The 27,298-nt window shown below is 42.8% G+C and overlaps 1 protein-coding gene across 1 annotated transcript in view; it reads right to left on the bottom strand.

Annotated features, from left to right (window-relative positions):
- The window catches only part of ANTXR1 (ANTXR cell adhesion molecule 1), a 102,522-nt gene that overhangs the window by 70,396 nt on the left and 4,828 nt on the right, over positions 1–27,298 (bottom strand). Inside the window, exons 2-10 of the mRNA XM_051640633.1 lie at positions 23,510–23,581; positions 22,751–22,822; positions 20,170–20,251; positions 18,979–19,012; positions 18,046–18,125; positions 16,784–16,852; positions 14,766–14,846; positions 7,704–7,764; positions 4,257–4,355 (exon numbers count right to left, since the gene is read on the bottom strand). Of these exons, the coding sequence (XP_051496593.1) occupies positions 4,257–4,355; positions 7,704–7,764; positions 14,766–14,846; positions 16,784–16,852; positions 18,046–18,125; positions 18,979–19,012; positions 20,170–20,251; positions 22,751–22,822; positions 23,510–23,581 (650 nt within the window). The remainder of the gene's footprint in view (positions 1–4,256; positions 4,356–7,703; positions 7,765–14,765; positions 14,847–16,783; positions 16,853–18,045; positions 18,126–18,978; positions 19,013–20,169; positions 20,252–22,750; positions 22,823–23,509; positions 23,582–27,298) is intronic.

Raw genomic sequence — 27,298 nt, 5'->3', positions numbered from 1 at the left:
AGAGTTAACCCCTATGCCCAGAACCATCTTTGCTGGATCCTGCACAATCTGGGCAGACAAAGACATTTTAGCACCACAAAGCAGTTATAAGTCATTGCACTGTATAATTACTTTTAACTCTGTGCAGTCTGAAACCAATTCTCCTAGGTCCTGCTGCTGGCAGAAAACACCCTGCTGTTGTTGAACATGCATCTGCTTACAGTTCTGCTCAGCCAAATATTCTACATGAATTCCACAGATGTTCCTTTTTTTTATCCCATAACACTGAGCTGATGCTCTCTTCACCTGCCACTTATTTCTGCCAATAATTCTAATAAAAATCTATTAGCTAATGCCCTTAACCTCAGCAACTCCTAGCTGTGCTGGTCTACATCTCATCTGGGATAATTTAAGGTTTCAGGAACTGTTGGCTTAGTGTTATCTTTAAAAATACCTCTCTCCCTGATACAACCAGGGGCTGGGAGGCTTCAAGCAAACAAAAACAGCTGAGCTATCCAATCTCCATAAGGTTTCCATAAAATTCTCATTCAGTTAACTCTAATGTTAAGCTCATTGCAGTGAAGTGCCAGAGAGGCACACTGAGAATGCAGGCTGGAGCTGCTGGCTCCAGTAAAGTGAAACACTTAAGATACATTATTATCTCGAGCAGCTTAAAATTAACAGAGCCACAGCAGTTCCCACCAGGAGACACTTGGGTTTGAGAACACTGATGAGCAATTGCTGAGTTCGCTCAATAGTTAGAACTCAGAAATGGAGTTTGAGGCCTCTTGCTTCCAGGTCACTGCATGAAACAATCCAGGGCTATGCAAAATGAATTGAGAGGTCTTGGTGCAGTGCCAAGGAGAATGAGCTCACTTTTCACCCATGCATCGATTCAGGACACAACTAATGCCTCAGGTCAGAGGTGGGGAACATTTTTGGCTCTTCTCCTCATTTTCTACAGTCATTTTGTGGACACAGGAAGACAGCTTCAAATAAAAAAAGCCCAAGGGTTGAATAAGATAAGCTGATACTGCCTAAGAGCTACTACAAAGTTACGACGACAGACACCACAATAAATTTCTCAGCTAGACAAGCAGCACAAAAAAAGGCAGGAAGAAGTCTTTGTCCTCACCACCACCTGGTCAGGGTGTTTGAGAGTGAGGGAGTCTTACTCAGACACTGGAATAGGAGTAGGCTGCCCAGGGAGCTGGTTGAGTCAACATCCCTGGATGTGTTTAAGGGTTGTTTGGATGTGGTGTTGGTGGATATGGTTTAGGGGAGAACTTTGTAGAGTAGAGATGATGGTTGGACTGGGTGATCCCAAGGGGCTTTTCCAACCTGAATGGTTCTATGATTCTATGGTTCCAACCCTTGCATACAGTTTCTCTCATTGGCAACACTGCATGTTTTTGGGTCTCCAAAGACAGGACACACTGAAAGCTGATGGATAATGTTGTTAGTCCTGTGAAGACTTCAGGATGTTTCCAGGAATGAATGCTGTGCTCCAGAGGCAACCAGCTCTGGGGAAGCTGAGCTGAGAAGGAATTGGGATGCAACAGCAGGTCACAGCTAACACAGCTGTAGGTCAGAGAGGCAACTTTCAAGCTACTGACAAGAAGGAAGTAAAGAGTCTTCTTTGGAGGAAAAAGTCAAACAGCAAGCCCAGTGCTGGAAAAATTTAACATGGAAGAGAAAAGGATAGCACGATCTTCACTTCCCTGCCTCCCAAAGCTGGCAGAACAGTTGCTGCTTTTACTTTCCATTCAGCCTCAGGGTCCTGTCCTGGACCCACAGGGCAAAGGGGGCCAGGAGAAGGACACTTGTTGGATGGAGACAGAAACAAATGAAAAACAGGCACTTGAGAAAGGAGAGCCACACCAAATCTCTAACTTCTGAAGAGTGCCCACATGCCAGAAGTGAGATTACAGGTTGACAAATCAGGACATCCATATGCCTGTCTGCAGTGAGCTGACCTGGAGCAGACACCTTCAGTGCTGTAACTTCAGTTCTCTCAACTGTAAACCAGGGTGAGTAGAGTTTATTTCACATACAGCTTCCAATGCTTTTTCTCTTCAAGAACTATTTTAAAGCTCCTAATCACAAATTCAAATTAAGGCCAAGATCCAAGTTTTTCAAGCTTTCCAAACTCATGCTCAAAGACCTTTGTGCTGCAGCTCTTGAGAGCAATGATAGAAGAAATGAAAAGCAATTTGGAAGAACAGATTATGTCCTTCCACTAAGGAAGGACCAAGCCTGGCTCTTATCCCCTCACACCCAGGTTGCAAATCTGGCCCCTGGTGGCTCTAAAACTGAAATGCTGCACACATTGATCCAAACAGTCTCACTTCAGAGATCCACAGCACGAGTCTCTCAAAGGGCTACCTGGTCTGAGGGATGTTCAAGACTTCAAACAAGGCCCAGCCAAGCTCCAGCAGAGTGATGTGGGCACTCCTAACTCTTGCAACCTGAGGGGCTTCTGTCAGGCTGAGCAGTGCTCTTGTAACTCCTGTCACCTTCATTATACCTGTCCATGCATTTCTTAGCCTAAAATGCAACTGCTTGAAAAATCCTCCACTGACATTTCTCTTGAACTGAAAGTAACTTCCCACAAAGTGGAAATTTTCACCCAAATTGTACGTTTGGGATACCCAAGTTTTAACTGAAAAAAGGCAGCAGACAGGCAAACTAAGAATGCTACAAACTTTCAGCTTCCAGCAACTAAACCCAAAGGCTTTTTGGTTTGCACCACACAGCTTCAGGCTTTTTATGAAAAGCAAACTTCTAAATATTTGAACAGCAATTACATTTCCACTGGAACCTTCTGGGTGGATGGAGAGGGGAAGGTTTCCTGGCCAGTTCTAGAGAACTACAAGAGACTTTATAACACATGTCATCCAAACAAAACTTTGCCTCTGAACTTTGGGGAGAAACCAAACATGGTTCAACACCTAAATACAGTCATGAACCAAATTTAAGGAGTTCTGGCCACATGTCAGGTTTGGATCCAATTTTATAGAGCTTAAAAGGAAAAGCATTAATTTGTGGTTGCCTCTACTGTTCTTTTTTGAAAGCCACCTCTTTCTTGTTCACACACCTCCAGCACTTCTCTCTGGGCTGCATGGAAGTGCCTCGAAAGCAGTTTATTCACCATATTCCCCCCACCCCAGTGCTTTTACTCAGATTCCTTTCCTTCCCTGTTTCCCCATCCAATATCACTTGCTCCTGCCTGGACATATAGCCCTCCAGTTTCTGCTCTTAATCTCCTCAACACCCACCGTATCTGAATTAAACAACAGTGAACCAGAGCCAGCCAAGTTTTCTACTTAGTGACACAAAAGTTGGGAATTCCAGGACTTGCCCAGCAGAGAGGGGGCCAACAGAACAGTCCAAGAGCCCTTGGGGACACATCACATACACTCACTGCCCTGTGAACACCCCTGAATGCTCAGTGGCATTCCCCACAGGGCAAACAGCCTTAGCAAACTGCTCCCCTGCTCCAAAGAGCAAATTACACCAATGCTCGAAGTACAAGCAGGTCCCATATTAAGTCATTAGACCTCTACGTGTAAAAACTAACTCATTTTATACTCAAACGGGTCAGAACCACCTCCAAAATGATCAGGCAGCTTCTGAATAGATTCCATGTTAGTAAAGATGAATTCTAAGTTTTCTTGCTGCCTGTGTGCATTTGCAGGCATGCCAGATGAGAACCGAAGTGTCGTTAGTTCTTCCAGCTAAATGGCTCTTGGTACATTTCACAGAAGTTCAGACACTCAGGGTCTAATTTACTTTCATTACTTGCTGCTTCTGCTTGCTGAACTCTGGAGAGAGGAAGTCTTTCCAAGCTGCATCCCCAGAAACAGAGCAATGCCTTAGCCACTGCTCCAACAGAGCTTCCAACAATAGTGTTTATTTAAGCTGCATGACCCGGCCTAGTAAGTACCACAAAATACAGGTAAGAAGAGAAACAGGCCTCACACTATATGCTTAACTCAGCAAGACACACATAGATACTCCTGACAGGCAAGTTTATTCTCTTCTGTATTTTGTCCCCTCTGCTGCTTATCTGTTCAGATACTTGCTGTCAGAGTCACAGCATACATCATCACCAGCAATTTTCCTCTAAATAAATAATCTTTGTCACTCTGCAAATGTAATAGCTCTTCATCCCATAATTAATGCCTTCACAGTCAACATACTTGAAGATCCAAAATGTTTTGCAAGCAAATGCCTGCCAGCAGAGAGTCAGAAAATAATAAATCAAAGCAGCTTACTGAGAGTGACCGTGTCATTGATCCTGAAGCTGCAGAGCACTCTGTCAACATTACGGGCATGTCGAAATCCATTGCCTCTCACCACCACCTGAAACGACTCTGTAGCAAAAGAGAGGGAGGATTATTGATACACAGCCAGGCAAAGAATGGTCATTTCTATAGGCATGTATGTGGAAAGTTTTCACTTGAGATCTTTCAAGCTAAAATTTGCAATTTAACAATTTTTAAGCTTTCAAATTGTTAGAAATGGAACTTCCACTCTCTCCCTGTTCAGTTTCTACTTGAGTTTTTAGAAGCAGGAAATAATACCCAGCAGAAACATTTTGACTGACCTGCAATGAAACATTAACTTTCAGATACACTGAGCCTTCCCCTCCCCAGGTTGCCATCTTAATGGCAGAAAAGTTTTGGCTGAAGAAAGGCAAAAGTATTTTTTCAATGGAACAAAAAGAAATCTTCCAATGATAAACAACCTGGAGAAGTTCAAGTGCTGTTTTCCCAGGTAACTGCAAGATGGTATCAGCTGCCATGAGTTTTGTCACATCCTGCCCTACTAGCCTGTACAGTGACTGCCAGCCTTGGGCTGGACTCGTTTCCATACCATGACAGAGGAGATCATCAACCCATCAACTCTGTCTCTGGACAAAGGCCACACTCTGTGGGCATCTCCCTGAGTTCTCCTCTTTGCTGTTCTTCCAGATCAGCTCCACAAGGTCATTGGTTGCAGCACAACCAGGAAGCATCACGGACAGTCAGTTACACTTGAGCACTGAACAGAGCTGTCCTTTTTGGAGCCAGGGCTGAGCAATGAGATCACATCCTCACAAGCCTTTCACGCTACTCTCTAACATCCCTTGTTATTCCAAATACTTCAACCTAGCACTGGGAAAGGTTTATGAACTTCCTGCAGCCACCAGCATGAAGACTGCCTTGCAAGGAAAGCACCATTTTCAGACTCTCAGATTTCGAAACAGGGCCATAGTCCCAGAAAAGTTCTGGCAGCAACACAAGGACTCAAACTCTGCAGTTCCCCATGGTGAGGGAAACAGCCCCCACAATTCCTCTTGCTATCTAGGAGAGGCACTCATTGATGTTTCACTGGTGAATATGGTTGGAACATACAATGTTTCACCATCCAAGACAATGCAGGAGTAATCACAGTGCATCAGAAACACCACCCTGGTTTTAAAATTCCCAGGAGCAACAAGGAATCTAGCTTTTGCAGATTCAAAGTTTTTGCCTTGCACTTTACAGTCCTCATCTTCTTTCATCTCCCTTAAGGACTCATGCACTGTACTTGTGAAAATAAGCAGATTTGCTCTGGAATCTGGGCTGTCTTCCAGGTCCCGCTCATTTACAGCCAAGCTGCAAATCATCCCACTACATCTAGCCAAGGCAGCTGCCTCACAGGCCCATTATGTGTTGTCCAACAGTATTTAGGAGGAATGGGGGAGAAGAGCTCTGTTCTGGAGTGTGGGGGCTGATGATACTCTAAGAGAAATCACAGAAGTCTTGGCTGCTGGGGATTCAGAGTTCAAATACAGTCAAAGAACAGCATATCAACGATGTCAGGTTAACCACAGGGATCCTGCCACTGCTTGAGACTGAAATGAACAGGTACATTATGCACCTGCAAGTCTGTACTGATGCAAACCCAAATCACCAAGAAATGGGCATTTTAGAATGCCATCTTGCTGCTGAACTTCATGACCAGTGTCTGAGATCAGTCTGCAGTGCAAGAGTGGCCTCAGGTAGTACTGAGTCTTTGTCCTCTCTCGTGTTCTCAAAAATCCTTACCACTCTTCAAGGATGTTGTACAGACAAGAAAACCTGAGGTATCTGAGCTATATTTGCAAAAATTTGTCAAAAAGACACTAATGCACTTCCATTCTCCATGACATTAGTCTCAAAGTCCTAAGTGATATAATCAGCTGCAGTTCCAGAAGATTTGTCCACATTTGGAGATATGGCCTTGAACTGAGCAGCTGTTGGGATTTTTCAAGGTTAATATTGCTCCTCTTGTGAAGTACTGGCTGAATTCCAGAGTTAATGGTTTCTAGAAACCTCTGGAATTTCTGCTCTGCTGGATACAGCCACATATTGCCCCTACATTCTCATTAAGACATAATGAATGGGAATGATAAGGTCTATATGCAACTGACAAGCACATGAGAAAGTGTTGGATGGTTATCAATGATGATTATAACTCATCCTCTGACTTACAATAGCATCACTGTTTATCATTTGTGTAAGTATGCAAATGTATTCTGTAAAAAGCATTTTTCAATAAGTGTGTAAAGTCAATCTGAATCTTCCTACAATTTCATTTCCCTTCCCAAGCATTTATGGAACATCACTGCACTTTATCAGGAACTGTCATGACAACAAACATCTATCATGCTGAGGTAGAGAGAGACCTGTTTTGGAGCCTTTTTTAACACAGGAACTATTAAAATGGCCAGCCAGAAAGAGAAACAGATGACCAAGTACTATAATTTAAGCCAATTATGCCATCCTGGCTTCAAAAAACAAAACCACTGTAGTGGCACATGGAACGCAAAACTGATGCCTGGTACTTCTTGGGCATTTAGCCTGCATATGTCAGGAAAGTGTGACTACCTCTGTATGTTTATGTATATGGCAGTTGCTCCAGGAACAGGAGATGCAGGAAGGAGGATTAAAGCAGCTGCTTTGGAATGGAAAACAAAATAGTAATGACAATTGGCTCTCTTATTTGCAATACTGAAGAACAAGGCAGATGCAGAGCTTGTCAGGGACTCATCCTTCTCCACAGACCTCAGCTCTGCTCCCAACCTCTCTGCTTAAAAATTACACATTGAACAGCTAGTTGGGATACACTTCATAAAATGTGAGGAATTCTCAGGAAGTAGATGGAAGAGTCTAGATGGAAGAACCAGCACACAAACAGGGCTCAGAATGATCCAGTCAAGTCAGCAGAATGATAATCTAGTCCCCACAGTCACTGTCTCAACCCTAAATACCTAAGAAACATTAAAATATGAGAAGCTTTTAGATCAAAGTGTGCTCATTTGACTTTCTTGCCAGTTTCTTAAGAAGGACTTCCCTGAACAAACCTTCTGAGATGATGAATCTGCAAAACTCTAAAGCTAATCAGAGTCTTATTTTCTGATTTGTTTTGTAATTTTGCAGCGTATCTACTTCAAGTTTGGCACAGTCCAAGTAAGACAGACTGGTTTGACTGAAGAGCAGTTAGGCAGAACTATCCAATTCAAGCCATTTCTGTAAGAAAATCCCTTTGGGCATCATTTGGCAGAACAGGGAAATGTGCAAGGTGAAAAAGAAATTTACCAAAAAAGCGCAAAATGTTTAGGTCCATTTAATTTTGCATTCTACAGCAATTAAGAGATGGACAGGAAAATGTCTTTTTAGGCAATATGAACAACCAAGGCCTCGGTTTATACTCACCCCCAGCACATATACTGGAAGGCTCTGCTGCCAGAATTTCTATACAGGATTTCTTCAAAATCTAGAAGACAAAAAATATCATGAAGCACCTCAGACTTGTTTGTACAGAAATACAAATCTGAAGGTGTGAGACACTTGTTCTCTCGCAAATGCTTAACTCAATGCTGCACTTTGCACTCATGTCACAACTCTGCCAGCTTAGCTTTCCACCACAAGTCATTCCCACTGGTGTTCCTGCTCTTCCAAGCTGTTGCTCTGGAGGAAGGCAGTGGATCTGATGCCCTCCAGCACAAGCCTCCTTTGTCTGTGGTACAGGTGACCATGCAGACTATGAGCTGTAACAACTAAGGTGCACTCTGAAGGGTTAGACATGTCCTGACCCTCACTTTACAGCCCTACCTCCCTCCCCAAAATTACTCTGCAGCCCAAAACTGCAAATAAAGCACCCCGGGTCTGAGCTAAGCTGATTACCCCTGCACTAAAACATCCTAGGAATATCTACATAGCCAATTCTCAAGTCTAAGCATAAAGGTCCAAACTTCTGAAGTTTTTAACCTGATTGGTGAGAGCACACCTGAGTGCATCCTCAAAGTTGCACTGTGATTTCAAATTGTATGGATAAGTGTTCTTTACTTAAACCACACTTCAGCAGTTGTGTCTTCATAAGGGTCAGCACTGCCTTTGACCATTCCACATGCAGACAGTGATTTACACAAAGGCTTCAGCCCCAGGCTTGGCAGACTGCTTGCCAGGCAACACTACAGCTGGATACTGTTCATTCCCATAGGGTGCTAAAATTGCTGAAGCTGCTCTTTGCACACAGCAGCTTCTCTCCTGCTCTGAAGACCAACTCCAGTTCTTCACTGCACACACTCAGCAAACTTCTGAGTGTCTGTGAGCCCCTGCAAGAACAGCAGCAGTGCCCAAGAGCTCTGGGTGTTCAGCACTGGGCTGAGCAGCCCCTAGACAAGGCAATACTGATCAGAATTTAGGTCAGCTCCAAGAGGCAAGTAAATGTCAGCCAAGCATCATGACTCAAATCCAACATGAAAATTATTTTCCCAACTTTAAATTGAAACATCTGTAAGGGAAGAACAGTAACCAATACAATAATTTATGTACAAAAAAGATATTTTTTTTCTGCACAATCATGGTTCTCTGCCTGAAATACCTAAATGCAAAAGGTACAGATAGAGCCATGATTTTTTTTTAAGACTTCTAAAGAAAAGTTTGAGTTACTTGGAAGCAGAGAAGGTAGAGACTGAAAGAGCACCAAGGGACTGAAGGAACCGGGACCATCTGAGCTGCTGGCAGCCTGACCAGTGAGGAGAAAGATTTGCAGGAACAAGGTTATACAGGAACTGTCAAGTGGAAAAAAAAGAGAAAGTCAACAGTTGAGAACAGACTGACAAGGACTAAAGAATTTGAAAGGCAGAATAAGGAAAATACACAAAAAATAGAGGACTGTAAGAACACTCTTCCAAAGTATCTATCTGCAACTACCCATCCATCCACCTCCTGTCAGTCCTCTCCCACCCACCCCTCACCCATTCCAAGTTCTCCTTCTCTGAAGATAAAGCATTTTTGTCTCACAGTGACTGCCAGGGCTAAGAAGGACAACTAAGAGTTGATGCTTTTCCAAGCATTTTGTTCTGCCTCATTAAGAAGAGAATCTTTTCACATTTTTCCAAATTCCCCCTTAGATTGTTTCCCTCTCCCTCAGCATCCCTAAACATTTTAATATGTATTGCTCCTCCTCATTGCCTTTCAGCAATGAAGTGAAAGAGGAAAAACAGGCAAAGAAGTTGGAGAACAAATGCATGAAAAACACAGTACTTTCATTAAAAAAAAAATCAACTAAAACCTCAGATGATTAAGTTTGAAATTCATTACTTCTACAGTAATTTGCAAACATTCATGCTGTAAGCCAACTCGGACATGGGGTGGAATAGCAGGTGTCTCAACTAGATGATGCAGAGCTCCCTTCCACTCCAATCCCTTTGACTATAAAAAGCTGGCCTTAATGGCTTTTTACAGTGCCAACTGCAATATTTGCTTTAATTTAGAGTAAGTTTCCAATGCTCAAAGCACCCACCCTAATTTAAAGTGAAAATGTGGCAGCAGTAACTATTGCAAAAAAATTCCTTTATGTCTCTTGCTCATTATGGAAACACATTCAAAAGGGACTTCAACATATTAATCCTAGAAGATTTCATCAAATCTCCTGTTCTTCCATTTCCTGAGGACTGCACAGCCCTGTGTGGGCTGTAGGTGCACTTCAGTCACTGCAGACTGGCTCCCCAAGACAGCAAAATAACATGTCAGAGTGGTGATGCAATCCCCCAGCTGAGTGCCTGTAAACTGCTCCAACAGCCTACGTGGGAGAACTGACTCCACAGCCTCCTTTTCTCGGGGAGAGCTACAACATTTCTGGTTTACTTGGTAACTAACTGCAGGCCTGAAGGCAGCTTTCCTTGGCAGCCATGCAGACAAGGAACCGAAGCACGTGCTCGCCCTCAGTAAGGAAGCAGACCCACTGCCTTCAGCAGCACACAATGACCAAGCTCACATTCCCAAATCAGCCTCCTGTCGTACCCTATGGGCTCCAATTATGCTCCAGCTTCACACAGACTCCTGGGAGCATCTCTCATTAATATTTATTGACATGCCAAATAAAAAATGCAACACATCCTTGTGGAAGCATGGCTTTATCTGTCACAGCTCTCCAGCAACTGCATTTAGCCCTACCTGTGACTAATTAGAGCTTTCTGCCAGACAATGCAGTAAAGGCCAAGAACAGGAGAGGCCCTCCAGGTCACCTGGGCCCTTTTAGAAACAAAGGGAAGAAGGGGAGGGAAATTCTGCAGCTGCTGGAAGCTTCTCTTTGGTATTCTTGGCCACAAGCATGCAGACAGATTATTTCACCACAGCAGCTGCTTACTTTTTGTAAATTTTTTTCCACCAAATTTGGGAATTCTAATTAGCAAACAGGATGCTGAAGTTTAATAAAAGGTTACAGCCTAATCAGTGCTAGTGTGAATGCTATAGTCTGAGGCTAGGTACTCTTTATCAAGCTCTGTTGAATTATTAAGTAAGAAGGCCTGTTGCCAATTACAAAAAGTAATTCATTTATTGTTTCCTATCCAATAATGTCTGTATGAGCTAAGTCAAATAAATATATTTAAGTCCTTTCTAAAGATGCATTTGGGGGAAGAAAGAAGTAGAAATATTAAAAGTAATGATAAACACTCTACAGTTAAGGCTGTGGGTTCACATCCTCTGCTTATGCAGCTAAAGAGGCTTGAGGTGTTGCCTTTCTCTTTGGTTTATGTAGAAAGCCTGGTTCTGACAGAAGGCAGATTCAGACCATTTGTGTGAATCTCCTCCTCCAAATTGCTCTCTGGAGATTCCACTCTTCCTTACTAGCTGAAGAAGCTTGCAGACCCAGCTTGCTGCCCCTGGGCAGCTCACGCTGCACAGCAGCAAGGCTGGCAGATGTTATGTGTGTGTTGCAGGGTTTGCACACACATCCTGTGTCTTGCAAAGGAAGTAACTTTCATCCCACGCCCCATTTCTGGGGTCTCAGCCCCTCTCCTTGCACCAGGGAGTTTATCTTATCTTGCAAGTCAAGTTAGAACAGCTATCTCAGGATAAGCATGTAAAAACATCACTAAGTTTCTCATACTTCACCTACCAGACACTGGCATCAAGTTCTCCCAGAAGTTACCCCACTACAGGTGACCAGCACTGCACTTTGTCCCAGAAATCATTTGTGTAACACAACATGTTCAGCAGCAGTATCCTCCCAAGCTAAAACTTCCTGGGGTGAAGGAGCACACTGAACTGCCACATCCATTCTAAGAGCTAAGGCAAGACCTGAAAAATACTGAGGGTAGGTGGACACCATTGCAAGATGATCCAAAAGGAGTACACAGGAAATGAAGCTTAAAAGGATGAATCATGTGCGTAATTTACACAGATAGGAGACGGTAGGAGACGGTCTCACAGGCTAGTTCATACTACTCCATTTCTTGTCCATCATAAGTGCTGCACAAGGTTTCCTGCAGCTCACTCAGAGAATCCTAAGGGCCCCATGATTACATCTCCCTTTGAGATAAGCCCCAAGCTAGTGCCACTGTTCACCACATGGCAAGGATCAAGGAGTACTGTTCCAAGTGACTGCTCTTCCAGTCAGTTTCTGTTAAAGACTCAAAGCAAAGCCAGACAGGATCCCATCCTGACTATCACATTGCTTCATGTTCCATTGCCTCCAGCACTCCTACCAAAGACATACTGAGCAGGAGGTAGGAGTTTCAGGTTTTCCTTCTAAGATTCGCTTCATTTGCTTTAAATTGACAGGTCATGCTCTGCAGAAATTTTCACAGCAAAGAAAAATGTAATAAATTACTTCAGTTGCTTTCATTTGTTTTCCAGCTTACAGCAATCAGACATCTGTTTCTCTACCAAATTCTGCCCTCCTAACAAACTCAAAATCCCCTTTAAACACCAGGGAAGTTGGAGTTTTAGCAGTGGCTCTTTCACTATGAAGGAGACAAAGCAATTGCTATTATTTGCTTAATAAAAAAGTCACACAGCAACTCACAGGAGAGAAAGGACTGAAACCTACAGTGCACTGAACACCTTCAGCTCTCAATTTAAGAAACCTGTTTTTTAAGCATGACTTCAGCAAGGGCCTATATTCTCAGTTCATCTAAGCACAGCCTGAATAGCTTGGTGGTGCTCAGTGAGAGGCAGGTCTCCTCAGAAAGCACCAAGCAGATCTCCCTGCAGCTGCTAGCTTAAAGCTTGCTGGCACTGACAAAAAAGGAAGGGCAGGTGCACTGAACATTTGCAGACCCACCACCCTGAACATCTTTGCTCAGCAGATGTAGAGGCCCAGCAGAGGCCAGCCTAAGCTCCACCACTCCCAGCTCCCACCCTCTTCCTCATTCCAGAGGGCCCTGCACATCCAGCACCTCTGCACAAAGATCTACTCCTCAGGACAAGGGCAGGAGCAAAGAGCCAGGCCACCTCAGCAGGACTACAGGGCAGTTCACACCAAATCACTGCAGATCAGAACAAACTCAGGTCTTCGTATCTCTCGAATGATTTCATGCATTAATCTCAGCCCCCCAAAGGCTCATAATTTTGTCTTTCCTTCCCCTGTTACAGCATCCAGCAGCTTGCAGCCTAACCACTCTGTACACATGGCTGAGCATCCTTGCCACAGCAACTCTTACACAGGAATTGAAAGCAGTTCCAAATCTCAAGTCCTTTTAACATTAAAATGCTTTCCTGCGAACACAAATGCTTTAGTTTGCTCCAAAAGAGAGGTGCTTTGCAAGGAGTAGAAAAGAAGGAATGAGGGAGCTTGTTTTCCAGCTAAAACAGAAATCCACAGATTCTTTGTAATTCTAGAGAGTGATTAATGTCCTTCTTGCTGTTCCTTTTACACAACTCCTTTCTACCCAACCTATTGCAATCACTCCACTCAAATGGAAGGTGATCAGGTCCAGATTCATTACTGTATAATTACACTTCCTCGTGACCCTCCTTTCCAGGGCTAGTAAATCTTGCACCAGTCAGCTGAAGTAGTTCTTGACTAGGTTCCTGGGGGCTGAAGTCCTCCCACTCCGCTCAGTATAACTGGAAAGAGAGTCAGAACTGCTCCTGGAATTCATTAAGAACAGCTGCAAAGGGAACACAGGGCTGGGAAACAAACTAGGGTTTTTTGTTGCTTTCTTAAATGACGTGCAACACCTGATTGTCCAAGAGAATTGAGGCAGTAGCCCCACACTCAGATAGTGCCAGGAAAACCAGTAAGCCAGGGATTGTGTTCCATCTACATGTGAGAGCACTGGGGAGAACTGAGTCTGCAGGGAGGGAACAGTTTTGCTTGGTACTACATGGTCAAAATAATGTGTAACCACCATAAACACAGAAAGCTGAGACTCCCCTGGTGAACCTACCCTCCCTAGCTTCAAGTTGTATATTTCATCTGTGTTTTATCAACTAAAAAGCCAACACCAAAATGAACAAAGTGTCCTTAAAAGGCTTTCCCATCCTCCTTTGTAGCCATGGGAAGCAATATAATTAGAACAGTTACAGAATATAACTGAGCAAAAGGAACAGACTAATATTCACACCTACCTGAAGGCACAGTGTTTCCTAGTCAGTGCTTGGCACATTTGACACTTAAAATACACACATCCTCTCAAATTGCCTTTCCTGCTCAGTCAAGGGAAGCATTGGTCCTAGGTGAGACAGTATTAGGCTGCTCAAAGTTTTAGAGCTAGAAACAGATGCCTCATGAGGCACCTTCCATTTGCCAGTAAAACCCATGGAGCCATTTCTATGGCTTGTACACAAAGAAACAATCTGTGCCCCTCCTTCTGCCAGCTCTTATCCCAGCCAGGTCTTACAGGCTGCACCCAAACCCTAGAGGAAATGCCAGGAATTCAGCAATCAGAATCAGGAAACCTGGATCCGGAGGGGAAAAAAAAATAACCCATTTGTCAGGAGCCCAAATGGAAAAAGCCAAGTTTTTGGGATTTTGGTATACATAGCAGGATCCCTCCCCTCATTCTTCACAGGGGAGCAGTGCAGTACATCCATCGGGACAGAAAGGATGCTAATCAGGCAGAAGGATGGAGATCAGAGAGCACCCTAATCCTTCATACAGAATGTGCTCTACCATACCTCTACTGTTCCAGTCTGGGGCTGCCATTTTATAAACTGTCACCATGTACCATTCAGTCTTAAAATAGAATCATTAAGGTTAGGAAAGACCTCTGAGATCATCAAGTCGGTTACTTCATCAAGGAGGGTGACATTCAAAGATAATATTTGGGCTCCAGTCTTCCTACACCACCGTATGGGATAAACTCTACCTTGAAGCAGCGGTATCAGTACAAAGAAAGGTCAGTCTCTTTGGACCAAGTGTTTAAGTGATTTATTGGCAGTCAGCGAGTCCTTGTGAATGCACGAAAACTAAACCCTCAACTGTGCAAGCTAACACAAACTAACACGCACACATACAAACAAATGTTTAAAAATACTTACAGAGTCTATGATCCCCTGAAGGGCTTCAAAACCATCATTCACTGGAAAGACATGATCTTTGCTGTCGGCAATTCTAGCCAGCTGACAGAGTGGTAAAAGTAAATAAATCAGAAATGCAAAGAATGAGATAAATTAGCCAGCAGGCAGCAAATTAAGGCTTCTCCAGACTCATCCACTTGTCAGTACAAAACCTCAAATACTCCAAGTACTCTGAATGGATTGCTAGTGCATTATAGTTTGTCGAGCATCATAAAGTTTCTCTCTAGCATGACTGATTTGAGAAAGCTCTGTATCAGGAAGCAGGTTTCCCTCAACTTTGAAGACAAAGCAGAACGTGGCTTTCATCACTGCCCAGAGCCTGATGATCTGCAAAAACTGTCCCCATATGACTGTAAATCACCCAGCACAGTAACTCTCCAACAAAATAGGCCACGGCATCAACACGACAGGTCATTAATGCAGCAAAACATTTGGGCACATACATCATTTGAACTAGGGAACTAATCCAAACAATTCAGTATTTCCAAATACAGAGAAGACTAATATAAATTGGTCTCTGTCTGGAGATAAAGGCCTGATTCACCTTTCCTGTCAAGCACATAGATTTGACTGTTTGTCCTCAGCTCAACCATTAGAGGGCCAAGAAGAAAGTAGGGACCTAATAGGATATATTTCCTGAGTGGAGGTAAAAAGGAAGAGGAGCATTGGGAAGCCTACATGACAAGGTAGAGGGCCATTCATGGTGGTAAGATAAGGTGAACCAGGACATCACCTGTAAAAGGCTACATGTAGGTTCACTCACCAACAGCATGCTAAGGGTTAAGGCAAAAATATAAGCCCAATTCAGAAGTAATAAGCTCTCCATGCATCTGCTGGAGCAGAATCAAGTTTTACTGCTGCAAAGCCAACGTTTGTTATAGCAATTCTGTCCCATGGCAGAGGTAACATCAACCCAACAGGCCTCTTTGGCGTTTCCTGTCACATTGCAGAGTGGAGGCAGCAGCCTAGCCACACATTCCTCCCTAAACCCTGCTGGCTCCACCTTTCCAGCTCATGTCACTCACAACTCCCACTTCTCAAACAAAACCCCAAACTGCCAACCTCCTGGTTTGCATCCAGAGAAACACTTCAGGCAACTTTCCCCTGCCTGCTCTGAGAAGAGGGTAGTTAAGCAGATTACTGCTTGGTGGCCAAAATGCAGCAACTTCTGTAAACCACGATGTTTACAGTTTTCCCAACTCATTTCCCATTGTCCCCCTCCTAGTGCATTTTGGGACTTGGGACACACTCATCTAATTCCAGGCAATTTCTTCAGCATCTAAATGACTTCAAGTAGCAGCTGTCTTTGAGCCCTGCCACTTTAATCTAGTTTCTTTGCCATTTTTATCCCCTCCTTGCTTTTCCTGTGACTTACACTGGGTTACATGAGTCTCTGCTCTTGATTCAAAGGAGATTGTTCTAAACCAAGTTTGTTTTGACTCCTTTTTGCATTAGTGTTTGAAGCTTTTTTAGAAAGCTGAAAAAACCTGGAAAAGCTCTAATCAGTAAGTATTTCAGCACTCCACTTTGGGGCTGTACAAGTGTTTTATTGCTGTTAGAAAAATATAATGTCAACAGTTACACTTGGTGCAAAATGTAATTCATGGACATCCTAACATTCATCTGATAAATTTAGAAATCAGTCTATCAAACACAGTATTAGTGTTGCTAATGAAGCCAGTTGCTTTTTATAGCATAGTTTTCCTGTGAAAGGAAAGCTGGACTGAAACTGAAGTGTTTCCTTTTTATGGAAAAAAAAAGGTCCCCACAATCACTTTCTGCCTACAGCTACAGCCTGATTTGCTGTTCTCCACGAGTCTTTACCTCTGCTTTTCTCCACCACTAGCAAGAGCCATTGTGGCATGCGGGCAGAGGGAGAGACCGTTTGAGAAGTCTTCAGAAGGTCATTCAGGAGTATGTGCCTGTGTTCAACATGCACCTTTGCCAAGTACCTCAGTAAGCAGGAGTGTCTTGCTTACCTGGGTCTCATTGAAGTCTTTCACACCAACACAATACACGGTTGCTCCCAGGTCACGCGACCGGTTAGCCTGGAACAAGGAAAGGTAGGATGACATGGGTGCAAATGTGATGGGATGCAGGTTTCTGGAAGGTCTTAATCATAAATGTAGTCCTTCTGTGTAAAATAAGGAATGGAGGGACTTGTCAAAAAGAGAGCTTTGAAAGCTTTCTTCTTTGGTTCTGCAGCAACAGGTTTTATCTGCTACCACAAATAGCTGTTTGTTTAGTAAGCAAAACCCAAGGTATTTGGTGTTTTATCTAAACCTAATTAGCTCACCTTCCTAGTTCCTCCAACTTCCTAACATTCGTCTGTTCAACAGATGTAAGAGATTAAATCAATTTTCTTTTCATCTTTTTGGACAAATCCCAGCAGAACAGTAACCTAGAATGCTTGGGTTTTCTTCATATTTTTTTTTTTAATTTCAGAAGGGAAGAAAAGGAGATGAATAGCAAGGAGGGGAACTCTCAATTCATTATGTTTGTGCTGCAGCAATATTAGTTTTATTCCAAAAAAACATTATTTTTGTTGTTATTGGATTTAAAGCTCCACTTTGGACAGGTTGATTGGAAAAATTCTCTCCATAGCAAATTCATCTAACAATACCATCTTCCAAGTTTAGGTCATCTTAATGAGAAAATTTGTTCATCTCTTCAGAGATGTGAAAGGGACACCAGTAGGAACATTATACAGCAAAGCTTTCAAGTGCCCAACCTACTGTTTATCTAACATTTTGCATAGCACAATAATTTCATGAGGGTGTTGAGAATACTTGCTTGAATCTTGGAAACATTTCTGGAAATTTTGGATTTGATCATCTGAAAGGCTTTCTGATGTGACAGAAGATGATAGGAACAATAGTCATCCTCTTTCTGCAGCCTTTACTTTTTGTGAAAAAAGTCGAAGTGAGAAGATTCGGGTATTTCCCAGAACAATCCTGTAAATACTGAAACTTTCCAGCTCTGAACTATTCCTTCTTCTGAGTTCTTTTTTGTTGTTGTTGTTTTTTTAATGGAAGATTAAAGCTTCCTCCTTTCCTATGAACAGTCTCAGTTTTGATGAGTCAGAAGCATTGCTGCTGTTAATGTTTATCCTTAAGATTCATGCCTAAAGAGCACCAAGAAAGTTTATTACTAGGGAAAAAGGTTTTCCCTATTTTTTTCCTTCAAAGCACTAAGCCCAGACATTTCACTGTCTCTCTGGCTAAAAATGTAAGACACTTACCTCCCTCTCAGAGTAGAAAAATAGGTCTTCATGGAGTTCTCCATCTGTCAATGCAATGATGACACTTGCAGTTCTGTAACCTAAATACACAGAATTCTTTAGTCCCTTCTTTTCAGTTGTATTTGTTAAACTACAAAACATCCTGCAAGTGACCTGTTAACACACTTAAAGGACCAGAAACAGTGGACACTAAGCCCATGTCCTTACCTCCCTCCAGCCAACCAGCTTTCAGGAGACATGAATTTCTGCAAACTTTTTCCATTCAAACACCCACCTTCAATCCATTTTTATACCACATTCCTTTAATGTCCCAATTAGTTTTAATTGGCTGCCCCTTATAACTACTTCAATATTTCAGAACAGGAGATTAGTCTGCAGCTATCAAAAAAACCCACCAAGTGTTCCTAGTTTATTTTCCTGGTTTTATTAATGCTGTCAATTCAAGAAACTCAAAGATTTTTTTTATTTTTTTTCAGCTTGTGATAAAAAGCTCATTTGGGATTTAAACAGACATGGTAGGAAAGCAGCCTACAAGTTTCAACCTTCCTGTGAAACATATTTCAGCAACATAGTTAAATCTTTCAGTCTTCCCCTTGTATTGATTATAGCTTGGTTTATTTTTTTGTATTAGTTTTCAGGAGTGGTCTAATAGAATTACTTCATATTTCTAACAACAGACTGGCTACAGATCTAAAGAAGTTTTCAGAAACCTCCTGTATAAACACTGTTATGAAAAGACAAAGGCTAAATATGTCAAGGCATGTAAATTATCAACCCTTAACATTTTTTCAACAACAACCCTGAATAACATTGCATACTTGCTAGAATAGGAGCCACCCCCCACCTTTCCCACAGTGAAGCTGCATTTCAAATCTATTAATCACTCAAAAAGAAAGAAAAAAACCCATTCAGTGGATCAAGAAAGTCTCTCACCATGAACATTTTCATAGTAAATCTGTTCACTTGCCTGAAATTAAATCAGAAGATTATTAGCAATAGATGAATAATACTTTGTGGGCATCTACACATGCATCAGAAAGAAAGAGAAGGTGGCAATGAGGGTGTCATGTCTGCAGTCTGCACATAACCTCTGCTTCAGAAATACTTGCTTTATAGAACAAGTTTCTTGGGTCTCACTGTGTTACTTCAAGGTCTCATCTGAAGCACCACCGAGTCAAACCAACCCTATGGCCAACAATAATGAAGGCTCCCTCCGTTCTGCTGTCTGAAAATCACATCTACCTTCCTCCCTGAGAAATCTCCTAGGGTCCACTGATCCTCCCTCCCCACCTCTAGAACAACTACTCTAATTGTAAAGAAACCAGCTGCAGAAGGATATTCTTACTCTTCTGTCTCCCTCTTAGGTTTATGAATGAGGACAACCTGCCAGGTTGAAGGGCAAATGCTTCAGTGCAAATCAATTCAAAATTAAAAAGTAGGCCATCCTGAAAGTATTTGGCTTATGAATTTCATTTCTTTTCTGAATATAAATTTGTTTCTTTGGACTTCTGCAAAGTTTCTGAAGTCACCAAACTCCGGGATTGGGTTTTGGAGTCCTAGTTAAGAGCCAGCATCTCTGTCAGCTCATCTGAATTTTTGTTATATGTTCACATGCACTTTCAAATGGCAGACAGTTCTACAGTCCTCCCAAATACATCTGTGGTACAGAAGTGGGAGGGAGTTCAGGTTTAAAGAAACTCCTGAGTGTGTAAAACATCACAGAATTAAAAAATCAGAGCAGGCAATAACTTCTTTGCAGCACTCTCTGTCCACCAGTGAGACCAGGCCAGGCCACAAGACTACTATAGCACCCATGCCTGACTCTGGACAGCTTTCCACCCTTCATGAACATGGTTCCATGTGGAATTGCAATGCCAAAGCCTTCTGCCTTGTCCTAAGCTGAAAAGGCACCTTCCCCATAAAAGCTGAAGGCAAATCCAAAGACCAGCATTAGTTCTACCAGCTCCAACACTGAATGCATATATGGCTTCAGTGTCCTTATTGCATAAAACGGAAATAGTCCCACTCACCCACCAGAGAACTATTGACCAGATTCCTTTGTTTAATGTTTCCTGAGGAGCACCCAGACACAGTTCAGAGGTACTGTAGCATGCATCTAGTTACCCTTTCAAATCCTTCATGCATGTACGTGTCACCTCCCGGAAGGACTTTCTGCAGCTCTTCCAGGCCCTGGCGTATCTGCTCCCTGAAATGAAAGCAGATGCAGCATTAGATCCAAGATCCAGTTTACCAGGAGCTGATACCTAGGTGAAGACATGCAGGGCAGAACCAGATACAGGGAGGCAGGGAACAGAGATAACCCAACATGCTAGGGTAGTATTGTAGGCTAAGGTAATGTCTGGGTAGATGATCCCTTAAGGATGTGGGCAATAAAGCAGGTGTGCTCCCAGTGTTCCCACAGCCTGAGGAAAGCATCACAACAGCAGGATCTCCTAGGTCAGTATCCATACATTTATTTCTAAACAAATATTCCATGTCAAACCTCTGCTGTAGAAGCAGAGCAGCTGACTTACACCTGGCTCACTTCCCTCACTTACACTTGCTGCCTTGACCATATAAATGTAATCAAACAGCCACAAAAAATGACAATCTCAAACCATCCTGGCAATTCCAGTTTATTTGCACATTACACCTTCCAGTTCCTGTTCAAACTGACTTGAAGATTAAAGCCTCTCCCAATAGCTCATTATGATTCAGGTTATCTGGTTTATTTTGTTTCTGGAAATCCCAGGCACAGTGACAGATCAACTGCAGCTACATGGGACAGGCACCCATTTGTTGTTCCACTGAGTCACAGACACCAGATGCTGGAAGCCAACCAGTCTTTAACACCAAGATAAAACTCTGTGACATGTGGGGTGTCTGACCAAACTGCTCAGTCTTCATGGGAAACAGATGAAGTCACTGCATGCAGGACCACACTGACATTGCAAGACCAAAGGCCAGAAATCAGTTTTGTCCCTGCATATTTTAACTGCTTCAGAAAACGCTGTTTGTGTGATCATCACAGAGTCTCAAATCCGTGAGGCTGACTGCAGCAGTGCATTAACATTATCCATTCTACAGAGCAGTAACTCCTCACAGGGAGAAAAGAGTATCTGCTTTTGCAATAAGATGAATTATCAGACATTCAAGAATTCATGCTGTACACATGGTATCCCAAGCCAGTTAGACACAGCAGGGCCAGGGGCAGATATTGCATTGCATGCCACCCATGCACATGGCAACCTGAAGTTGAACATAAAAATCAAGAGCATTTCCTGTGATCAGAACTACTTTTTAAAAATGAACACTGACATTTCAAATAGACAGTAAAGGCCTTTAAAATATGTCAGTCCAGTCCCATTAAAAGCACACAGTTTTTCCAAAAGGGGTGCTAAGCACCCTCAATCTTCACACTCAGATGCTGATACAGGAGGCAGGGGCAAGGTAGAATGTTTTGCCACTGCTCCTGCTTCCCTATTAAGAAAAGCCAGTGTCAACTAAAGGACCAGCATGCAGCCCACATCTTGTTTCTCAATTCTCCAATAAAAACCAGCAGCTCTCCAGTCAGCTGACTTTTACACTATCAATATCGTGCTCCCAGTCAACATCTCTAGGAGAGCTGGAGAAATATGAAGCACATTTCCACATGGGAAGCACTTGGGTCTCACAGCTTCGAGCCGTAACACACCAGAGATCTCTGCAATGGGGTGGGCACAGGGTGAGAGGCAGAGAGAGGCAGGGAGGGGGTTTCCTCTGGCATCATGTTAGATATGGTTCATTCTCTTTATACTTATTGGTGCAGTAAGTGGCAAGGGATGCTTGGGCTGGCTGGGTTTAATGGCATTTTTCAAGGTTGGTATGTGTGTGGACTGCTCTTTAGGACAGTGGCCAGTTTCCTATTCATTCCTCTATAGCAGTTGCTCTGGTATGCAAGCTCATAGGCATCCAATATGTAAAACACATGCTGGCTTATACAGCCTGCACATGCTTTACGTATATTTTTGCTCCACGTGGCAATGCAGTTAGCAGAGGAAGCAAGAGCAATTAAAGGATCTCATCCAGCTTTCCTTGAAGTGAGGGGGGGGGGGGGAAAAATCCATCCTACAGATTTTACTGGAATTAACTTGGGAATCTACAAGGGGCTGACGGGCACATGCTTTCAGAAACATGGCAATGAAACTGTTATTGCCAAAAAATACACACCCTTGCAAATCCATCAGTTTGTCTTTGACAGACCTTCAGCCCTTCAAAGAACTCGTGTTCATCTTCACCTCTAGAATACAGGTATGCCCACAGCTTTCCAGTTTGTTTTAAGTGAAGGGAGTTTCAGATATTTCTTTGCAGAAGAAGCTCCCTAAGGATGTTTCAAAGGCAACAAGACTCTTGTTCCTGACAAAAGCCCGAAGATCTGTGCAAGTGAGACTCCCTCAGTGAAAGCAGTTTGAGCTAAACCCTAATTGTTGACAGAAGGACATTTAGAAGTTAAAATTAAGTTAAAATTAAGAAGGCAACTTTTACCTTAAGAGGTTTTAATGCATTCCAAGTGTTATATGTGAAAATGTGCAGGTGATGCAAACAACCTGAGAAGCACAGAGGAGTCACACCACTGCTCATGGTGGACTGGAAATCATTGAGCAAGGAAGGCGAAGGAAGCTACAGGGACACAAAATCTGCTGTTCACCTTTAAACCTCTTCTTACCTGTCTTCTGTTAGCCTCATTAGAATTGTTCCTCTAGTTGAAAAAACAATGAAGGACATCCTCAGCTGAGGGCTGGAGAAGAGAAGAAAAGAAATCAATTATTTTCGTGGTTTAGACCTGAGCTCAGTGTATGTTTAACACCAAACACACTCTGATTGCTAACAAGTTTACAAGTCAACAGGCTGGAAGACAGGACTGAGCAACAAAAGGTTGCCCTGGGCCTTCCTAGTCAAGACAAACCATGAAGAATCCTAAGACATGTAAATAGCACTTGCATCATGGATTGCTAAAGCAAGAAAGGCTTAAGTGTGTCCTGTTATCACCATGGAGATAATGGAAGGTTAATTATGTTTATCCTGACACATTCCACCCACTGGCTGAGGGATTTTTCATCCAGTCTCAAGACATTCAGTGCCTGAAAGCTACAGCTTCAGGCATCTCCCTGTAGACCCAGACTTCTGTACCTCAGGCAGTAGCCAGCCATCTCAAACAAGAGGATTCCTTCCCCACAAAAATACAATCCATGCAAGTCAGGCAGCAAAAAAGGGAATAATGAGCTTATCTGCTCCTGCTTCCTGCATGACAGGAATCTGGGGAAAAGCAGTCAATGGTATGATCTTAAAAAATCATTAAGACCTCTCTCCATCAGGTCCCTTGGTGGAAAGCAGCACGTGCAACCCCACCTCAACCCAGAGCAAGGTCTCCCAGCCACTGGGACACACTCACTTGCTCCCCAGCCACCACCAAGGCAGCACTTACCTGATGAACTTGTGGGCCAAGTGCTCCACAAAGTGATAGATTTCATTCCAGTGGTGCAGGACACTTCCCGATCTAGGGAAAAATTATCACAGCAGGTATCAGTTTAGTTGTTGCTATCGTAGTTTTCCCAGCTTAATATTTTGTTACACGTTGCTTGGCTCGACTTTTCCTTTTATTTTTTGTAACACTCCCTGTCCACATTCTTCTCTAGAGAAATACCAAACTGCAAATTATGTTTCCTCCTTAATTGTAAAAAGCAAAAATAATTTACACTCCATGCAGGTGTTGGAGGCTACACTGGACAACGCCTTATGGCAGTTACACTAGACTTCTAGCACAGCCTTAAATAAACCCTGCCTGAGTGAAGACTTGTCTCCCTGCTCAGTATTTTAGACTAATTCCACCAACTCACTTGCCTACCACTATGCAGAGCTTTTAGCTCAAGTGTATTTTGAGAATAAAATGCAGTTGGAAGAACAGATTTTTAAACTTCTCTAGCATTTCCACTGTGCTAGAGACTATGAAAAGTAAAACACCTTAGATCCACACCTCTACTGTTCTGGCTAATTTGTTCACACCTCAAAGGCAAAACAAGCTAATTTTACCCCTCAAGAGAATAAACCACAGACTATAATGGGACTGGAATTTTTTTGTTTGGTTTGTTTTTTTGGGGTTTTTTTTGTAAGAACCAGGGAAAAATTAGGTTAATCAGAATCTTTCAGCACTAAATGCCCTTTCTGGCATAAACACTTCTGTGAGCACTGGAACATTAATACTGGAAAAAGATTCCTTCGTAGAGTTGGAAAATAAATGTGTTGTCACTTACTTAATTCACTGACTACAATTAAAAATATTTATAGGGGAAATAACCATTCCAGCTTTAATAGAATCTCCACTGATCTGCAGCCTGAAGAAGGGAAAATGAACATAGGAGATGTTTTTTCACTTCACAGAAAGAAACGGTATGTGACCCAACTCTGTCCCACCTTAGATCTGAGAACTCAAATGAATAGCATGAATATATCCCTGGAAGGGCTGCAGAGAGCAGGACTTCTCTTCCTAGCAGCACAGCAAGCAAGCAAGCCACAGCATGCAGGTCATACAAAAGTCCTTCTCCATTCTCCCCACACTTGGTTTTCATTTACAGCTCTTCAGTACAAACCTTGGCCTTACCTTTTTGCTCCATGATACCTTAAGCTATTCCTTCTCTCTGTGACCCCAATATGTCCAAAAGCCACCTCAGATAACACACAACGAGGGCCCTTGCTTAGGTACAAAAGACCATCTGGAAAAACAGTGAACTTCCCAGCTCTCACTGCACAAAGGACTTGATACCAAATGCACCTCTTTAAATCTAACCTTACAGGCACCCCTGTTTTGTCCATGACTGTAAGGGACAGATTGCAAAGGAGACCTGATCATAAGCAAATGCTAAGAGCGCTAAATCACTTCTTGGCTCTCTTTATTTTAATCAGACAGTGGAAAAAATGGTGTCCTATAACAGATGAAGGGCAAGATATGTCAGGACTTGGTCTCAAACAAGAAACTTATACCCTGATACATCCAAACTGCAAACTGATAGAACAGAGACACACCAAGCACATGGTGAGGCATAAAAGAAACACTTGACTTGATAGTAATGCTTACATCAGTCTCCAGAAGACACAGAAAGCCAAGGCTTTGTTATCCATAAAACAATTACTCCCTCCTTCAGCGAAAGGTATGTTCCTTTAGAATATGTATCCACGTCAAAAAAGTTCATTAAAGTGTCACACGTCTTCTGAACCATCTGGTAGAAGACAAGTGAAGCTAGGACCCTTCCACGAGTACACCCTAACCAACCTGCTCCTACCCATCCAATAAGACAACCCTTCATGCTGAGGGACAACTCAGCTCTCAGCCTCGGACAGCACAGAAGCACCAGCTAGCCCCCACTTGCAACATGACACTGCCCTTGGAGCTACATTAGCCTTTAAAACTACGGTTATTTCTTCCCCTCTGAGCAAAAGTTGATCCTCACTTAAAATGACTATTGCAGCAGGGCAGCTGGGAATGAGATCCAGCCACAGAGCACAGAAGGTATGTAGGTCGCCACCTAAAACTCAGTCGTTTTCCATGTCTCTGAGAAGCCATGCATTTTTGAAAAACAGCATTTGCCAGAACAAAGCTTAAAACCCAGCACCTTATTTCAATGCTGTGCCAGTTAATAGCACATCCTCTTTAAGTGTCTGCCTTTGCATCTGTCGTTCTGCTGGTCTTAAACTGGGCAGGGTGTTTTTGTAGGCAAGCAGTGCTCTCCTCCATCATCCTCATTCTGTTCTTCCACCAACAGTCACACCTTTATGACCTCTGGAACAAAACCCCAAGCATCTGAAGTTACAGTTCTTTTTCCATGAGACCCTTCCACACATCTATTAACACACACAAGGAGCAACCTGAAGCTGAACAGCAGCAGCAGGTTAAACACCTATTTTAAGGAAACTTCCTACCATTGCTCCAATCATAAGAACAAACCCACTTTATCTCACAAAACGACACTTTTGGCTGTGAGGCACTGAAGTGGGGCAACTGGAATAGTCTACAATCCCTTTATTTTTCATCTCTACCAAAGCAGCCTATGAAAGGGTCCCAAAATGAAGGCTTACACCTTTGCTGACCATACATCATTCCTTCTACTACAGCAACTTTTCCATCTGTAGCCAGACATCTTGCAGTCTAGTCTTACTTGCACTTCATGTCTCCATCTAGTAAAGCCCAGGTGTCACTGGCTACACATGCCCAGTTCTGCATTAAAAACAAACAAACAAACAAAAGTACTCCTTTAATAAGTATAACATCTTCTGAAACATACTTCAGACTTCAGGCTTTGCTTGGCATTGAATGGACAAAACAAATATACTAACCTTTTCTGAAGTAAATAAGAGTTTACTAAACCAGCATTAGCTTACAGCCTTCACCTCCACAGCTTTCAACTGTGTTACTCAGAAGCAAGTCAGTAGAAGACACTTATCACTTTTAAAGCCCCTCATAAGGCAGGCCAAGAACTCTGAGTAACACAAGTATTTCTAAAGCCTGACTGTAAGACAATAAAAGCCAAATTTAAAATCGTTATCCCTTCATATTCTCAAAGAGAAACAGGATGATCAGCAGCTGAACTGTTGATACTATAATCTTGCAATTCGAAAGGGCTCATCGTGAGGATGCCAAATTCTCTTGCTAGAGAAAAGCCCAATAAATGGAGATTAAGACTAAGTAAACCATAATGCCTTTACCAAGAGAGCCATACACTCTGTGGTCAACAGTGCTGGCATTTCATACCTCTAAACTAAACCTAAGGGTGAGGGAGACACTCCCCAAGGCTCTGTGGTTCCAGACATGAGGACCCATCTCCAGCCAAACCCTGCCCTCCAGCAGGTGCTTTTCTCCTATTCATTGGGACAAGATGCACTGTAACCAAAGCTGCAGCAACACAAACCTCCTTACAGTTTGTCTTCCTGTCATATTGTCCTTATTTCCATTTCTTTTATTGCACCTTCTCCGAATACCCTCAGTCTTATTTAGTTCACAAACTGGGAGCAAACAGAATCAAGTGCACCAACTCTTATACAAAGACTTCACCCCAGTTAGTCACTGGAGCTGACAGAAGTACATAAAGACATGATGCAGAAACTGATGTTGATGCAAATTCTCCTTAAACTTCCACAGCTATGGATTAACTTCCAGAAGTCTTATAGCTGTCAGAGGTGGCACTGACCCAGGATGTTTTGCAGCATCTTTTTAAAAAATAAC

The sequence above is a fragment of the Apus apus genome, chromosome 26 (genome assembly GCF_020740795.1).
Source record: "Apus apus isolate bApuApu2 chromosome 26, bApuApu2.pri.cur, whole genome shotgun sequence".
NCBI lineage: Eukaryota > Metazoa > Chordata > Aves > Apodiformes > Apodidae > Apus > Apus apus.
Note: the sequence above shows the minus strand (reverse complement) of the source record. Positions and strands in the feature narration are given on the sequence as shown.